The 6,000-nt window shown below is 32.6% G+C and overlaps 1 protein-coding gene across 1 annotated transcript in view; it reads left to right on the top strand.

Annotated features, from left to right (window-relative positions):
• AKAP9 (A kinase (PRKA) anchor protein 9) overlaps positions 1 to 6,000 on the top strand; it is a 123,006-nt gene that overhangs the window by 80,582 nt on the left and 36,424 nt on the right. The window contains exons 18-20 of the mRNA XM_014547560.1: positions 1,259 to 1,421; positions 2,225 to 2,437; positions 5,048 to 5,280. Of these exons, the coding sequence (XP_014403046.1) occupies positions 1,259 to 1,421; positions 2,225 to 2,437; positions 5,048 to 5,280 (609 nt within the window). The remainder of the gene's footprint in view (positions 1 to 1,258; positions 1,422 to 2,224; positions 2,438 to 5,047; positions 5,281 to 6,000) is intronic.

The raw sequence follows: 6,000 nt of genomic DNA, 5'->3' as shown, positions 1-6,000 counted from the left end.
CAGCGGTTCTCAACCTGTGGGTCGTGACCCCTTTGGGGGTCGAACGACCCTTTCACAGGGGTCGCCTAAGACCATCGGAAAACACATATATAATTACATATTGTTTTTGTGATTAATCACTATGCTTTAATTATGTTCAATTTGTAACAATGAAAATACATCCTGCATATCAGATATTTACATTACGATTCATAACAGTAGCAACATTACGGTTATGAAGTAGCAACGAAAATAATTTTATGGTTGGGGTCACCACAACATGAGGAACTGTATTAAAGGGTCGCGGCATTAGGAAGGTTGAGAACCATTGATCTAGAACTAAGTATTCAATTTGAGCCCAGTTTTTTTCCCATGTAGTTGTTTCAATAAGAATAGATTAGCAGTCAGTAGCCCAGAAAACTAAGTCAGAGACAAGTGCTTTTCTGTAGTTTCATGCAGCTGGTAACGGTGATCTCTTTTTCTTTCTTTCTTTCTTTCTTTCTTTCTTTCTTTCTTTCTTTCTTTCTTTCTTTTTTTTTTTTTTTTAGAGCTTTGGCCTTGAGTCTGTACAATACTTGAGTGTTATCTTGTCATCTTAAAAATTTTTTTGGCACATAGTTATTGTGTGCCAGTGACAGCATTTTAAGGGGACTGTGTTTTGGATAATGCCTCTGTGTTATAAGGTTTTGAAAAGAAACAGAATAACCATATAGAATCTTGTAGTTGTTTCACAAATGGATAGAAACAAGGCTTTTAGTTAAAACATGAGTTATAAATGTAATTTCATTTTGTTTTGCCACTGTGATTTTGTTCATGGATCATTGTATTTAATCATATATTATTAGTTCCTCACAGTGTGCAGTAGGAGTCACAATTAATAAATAAATGTAAATATAAAAGAAATAAAGTATCATAGAACACATAGTTACATAAAATTATTTATCAAATACAAAAAGAACCTATGTCTTATTTACTTTTTATGTCTCTTTATACAATAGAATACAGATCTTGTCATGTAAAGTGGTTTATTTACAAAAGAAGCAATTTTCTGTTAAACTAGAATACATCTTTTATTGAAAGTTGTACACAGCTAATCTACTTGTTTATCCCACCTACTAATGTTAGCATGTACTAAAAATATTAAATGAGTACAGTTCAACAAGTATTGTATGCCTTTACTCTTATTTAAAATCTCTTTTTTAAAGCTTTAATGGGGAATGACATTGGTATTACCAACACTAGTTGTTTTCCTTCATGTATACTTTCCCTTCTCGTTTAGCTCGAACATGCAAGGGTTACACAGACAGAGTTGATGCGTGAGTCATTTAGACAGAAACGAGAAGCAACAGAGTCCCTTAAGTGCCAAGAAGAACTGCGAGAGCGCCTCCATGAGGAGTCCAGGGCCAGAGAGCAGCTGGCTGTGGAGCTTAGTAAGGCTGAAGGTGAGCAACTTGCCATTGGCAACTGAGGGTGGGAAATTTCTAGTCTAAATATAGAGATTTTGATGCAAGCCAGGTTTGGAAACTAGTAATCTACTCTAATTTAGAGTGACCATTAAAAAGTAGATGTAATTTGTCTTCAAATTACTTCAAACAATTTTTAAAACTATATATATTTTAATTATAAAAAGTACTTAATAGAATTATAGAATGTATAAAAATTTTTAGAAAATACAGAAATGGGTGATGGTAGGTTGTTACCATAATCCCACCATCCTAAGACAACTCTTGTAATTTAAAGATGAGGAAACGGAAGCTAAGATATTAATGATTTTTCAGGGTCACTCACCATTAAATGGTGATGCCAGGCTTTAAGCCTGTAAAGCCCCAGGCTGTTTATATTGCACCCTGCTGTGCTGGGTGTTGGCCTTGTAGAATCACTTAAATATCAACTTTCTCTAGTAAATTTAAAATGTGATTCAGTTCATAAGCATCTGATTTATATATAGGTTTCCAGGAACCTATCTATTTATATGTGTTTAATAAAGTAAGGTAAACCCACAAGATGTGATACATTAGCACAGAAAGTTCAGAGGAATTTCATATTTAGGTATAATGGTTAACAAGAAAAAAAGCTGCATTGAACATACTACAGTTGCTATCAGCAGCAGCAAATTCACTCAAGACTGCTAATAGTTTGGAGTGGTTTAGTTTTGCTAGCAGTACACCCCTTTTATTTATATAAAACCTAACGGTATAATTTGAAATAAGTAATAATCCCATTTCCTGTTAATTTTATCTTATAGGTGTCATTGATGGCTATGCAGATGAAAAAACCCTTTATGAAAGGCAAATTCAGGAAAAAGCTGATATAATAGATCGACTTGAGCAGGAGTTGTTATGTGCAAGTAACAGGTTACAAGAATTGGAAGCAGAGCAACAGCAGATACAGGAAGAAAGAGAATTGCTGTGCAGACAGAAGGAGGCTATGAAAGCAGAAGCAGGCCCAGTCGAACAGCGTATGTATTCTTAGACTTTGTATGAAACATTCCTTAAAAGTTCAAGGTGGCTTTTTCCCCCTTTCAGTGCCATTATTCACGTACTTTATGTAGAGATCAAAAATTTATAAGAAAATCTACCTTATTGGTAAATGTCTTACTAGCCAAATATGTGGGATCAGAATTTTTTTTTTCTTTTTCCTTTGGCAAGTTTTAACAAGAAAAGATAGTTCTTTTTTCTTTAAACCTCTGCTTCAAGAGAAAGCTGCACATAATGAGGCAGGATATTTTTTAAATTCAGTAAGATTCAATTCTTTTAATAGCAGATAGGCAGCAAAAATGTATACTTGGATTAAGTAATGAAGAGCACTGATCTGGTATTAGTAGTGAGCAGGTGGGGGTGGATTTTGGCCTACAAGAGAATAGCTTGAAAAGGTCAGTGGCTGTTAAAAATAGACTGACATCTAGTTTAATCTAAGTAGGAGTTCAAAGAATGTATGAATTTTAATCTTTTGTTCAGTAAGAAAGTAGGTAACATCTTGAAGTAAAGTGTGTTTAATAGTAAAAACATAAATGTCAGTCTTTGTAACAATGGAACTTTAAATCCTTTTTATTATATCCTCACTTTTATATTTTACAAGCTGTTGGAATTGTGTGTAGTTTTACTAGTTGAGAAATACAACATACATTTTTGTAATATATGTAATTTGGTTGCTCAAATTTGTTCAAAACAGGTTTAGGATTGGATTTGTTGTTGTTGTTAATCTTCACCCAAGAATATTTTTTTCATGATTTTTTGAGAGAGAGGGAGAAACATCAGCATGAGAGAGACATATCAATTGGTTGCCTCCCACGCACACCCCAAGTGGAGTCAGGGATCAAACCTGCAACCCAGGTACATGCCCTTGACTGGGAATCAAACCAGAGACCCTTTGGTACACAGGCCAATGCTCTAACCATTTTGCAACAGCGGCCAAGGCTAGAGTTGGAATTTTTAATATGGAAAGTATATGGCTCATATATGTAAAATTAAGAAACACTGGCATGTGTCAAAGTGTTACCATTAATATTCAATGGTTCACCTTTTACTTTTAATTCTTTTTGTGTGTATATTATCCTATTTTAGAAAATAGAAAATAGTAAATTATATTTTGTGTGTGTTTTTTTTTGTTTTTGTTTTGTTTTTTGTTTTTCTATTCTCATAGGACTAGTAGATGCTGCAATCGATGCAGCACGTGGATCAGGTGTGTTTATACAATTGCATGGCCAATCTTTGGGTGTTAAATTTACAACTCCAAAAATTGGGTGACACTTGGACTTTCAACCAACTAGCATATCTCTAATTTTGCTGTTGTGTCTCATACTAATTTTTCTCTTTAACAAAACCTTTTCTTATAATAAAAATACATATTTATATTTGAAATTAACAGCTAAGATTCACAGTGACCATCATCTTATTATATCTGTTTTTCCACAGAGCTTAAGACCATTTTGATTTTTTTTATGTTGGTTTATTAAACATTTTTTCTTTAACAAATATATTAAACTCTTACAGCCTATGGCTTTTCAAAATGCTATTTCTAAATCAAGAAGTATATAAGATGATGGCATCAAGAGAATCAATGAATTCCATAAAGAGACTTTCTGGTTGATTTACTTTTATATTAACATCTAAGTCAGTATTGTTTTAAAAGGCAAGCTTCCTAGATTTTCTAGATTCCTAGTCCTGAGTAGTTTGTTGGCAGACCAGTTAGTATAAAGACTCTACGGTTTTGTTTCTTCCATTTTCTTCACTAGAGAATTGTTTTACTTGGCTACATATACTTCATTATTATATAATTAATATTAATAATAGCTAACAGTTATATAGTGCCTACCATCCTAGGCACTATTCTTTACATGTATTAACTCATTTGATCCCACAGTAACTCTTAGAGATCAGTACTGTTACTGTTCCCAGTTTATATATAAGGAAAAGGAAGGGCATCATGTTAAGTGTCACATAGGAGATAAGTGGCAGAACTATAAGCAGTACACCGCACTGCCTTTCCTACGTACCACTTTTCCCTTGATACACATATATATATATGAGTGTGCAAGACTCACTCAGGAATATGGATCTAATAAGGATTAAGACTAACACAAAATTCTGATTGCAGTTGTATTTCTTTTTCTCTAACTTTTACTTGCCTTGGTTCAAGATTTGCAGTATTTGATCTTCATGTGTATTGTGTATGCATATAAAAGTGACTTTATGGTTTTAGAATGAATTGATTTTTGCCTGAGGTGAGTTATTTCTATATTGAATATAATTAGACTTTGTTCTTTTCCTCATAGTAAAAGTGGATTTTTTTGGGGGGTGTCATTGCTGTGCTGCTTTCACAAAAATACTGTTTTCAGTGACAGGACATTCTTTTTGTTAATTCTGTATAATTTTATTGATACTACTTGCTTACTAAAGTAGGAATGTTATTTTGATATTTTCATAGGAATATTTTCTTTTTCTACATGTATTTGAAATAAAACTGATCTTTATGTCCTGAAAGTAAAATTTAAACATAGTTAATGGGTGATTTCACTATTATAATGCCACTGTGATTTAACATAGTATATTTTTGCATTTATAAACAGAATTATTACAGGAGACAGAAAAACTAATGAAGGAAAAATTAGAAGTACAATGTCAAGCTGAAAAAGTATGTGATGACCTTCAAAAACAAGTGAAAGCTCTAGAAATAGATGTTGAGGAACAAGTTAGTAGGTTTGTAGAGCTGGAACAAGAAAAAAATGCTGAACTAATGGATTTAAGACAACAGAACCAAGCACTGGAAAAGCAGTTGGAAAAAACAAGAAAATTTTTAGATGTAAGTATCCTCAGCTTAAATGTTGGTTTTTCTCAGTGGATTGCTATCTGTTGCTATTCTAGGTTGTGAGTTTTAAATTATGAAGAGACTCATGAATTCCATATTTTCTTCTATATGTGTCTTTACCAATTAATTATAAAGTATTCTTCAAATTAAAAATTATAAGTGTTAGAATCAGCAATCAGAATTAAAAGCAATACAGGCAGATTATAAAGAAGCCTTGCCAGTTAGCCTTTCCAAATTCATAGTTAAGAAGCTTGTCCTAGTCTTTCTTTTAACCAATAGCCAAAACAGGAGAGGATCCTAAGAGCTAATTGGCCCCCATTGTCATACCCACAAGAGATATTCATACTGGTAACAGTGTTCCCTTGGAAACAAGGGACGGGAACAGTTGTCATGTTGTCATTAATCTCTTGCAAAAAGATGTCACATCTCTAATTTCGCATGGATTTTCTTCTTTGCGGTTTCATTTAAGCCTAAAGTTCACTTCACATATCAGAGAATCTGATCCTTACACATTATATGATTTTTAAGTGTAAAACCTAGATTAGGATGATATAAATTGATTTACTAAATAATTTCTTCTATTTATTTTGTCTAATACTTAAATTAACAGTGGAATACATCCTTTGTTCCAAAAATGTAAATTCATTTTAAGGAGAATATCTTTTATTTTGTATTTAACATTACTCAAACAAAAAAAATGTGCTTCAAATAATA

This window comes from Myotis brandtii, unplaced genomic scaffold (assembly GCF_000412655.1).
Source record: "Myotis brandtii unplaced genomic scaffold, ASM41265v1 scaffold48, whole genome shotgun sequence".
In the NCBI taxonomy this organism is placed as follows: Eukaryota; Metazoa; Chordata; class Mammalia; order Chiroptera; family Vespertilionidae; genus Myotis; species Myotis brandtii.
The sequence above is the reverse complement of the archived record's forward strand: the minus strand, read 5'-3'. Positions and strand labels throughout refer to the sequence as shown.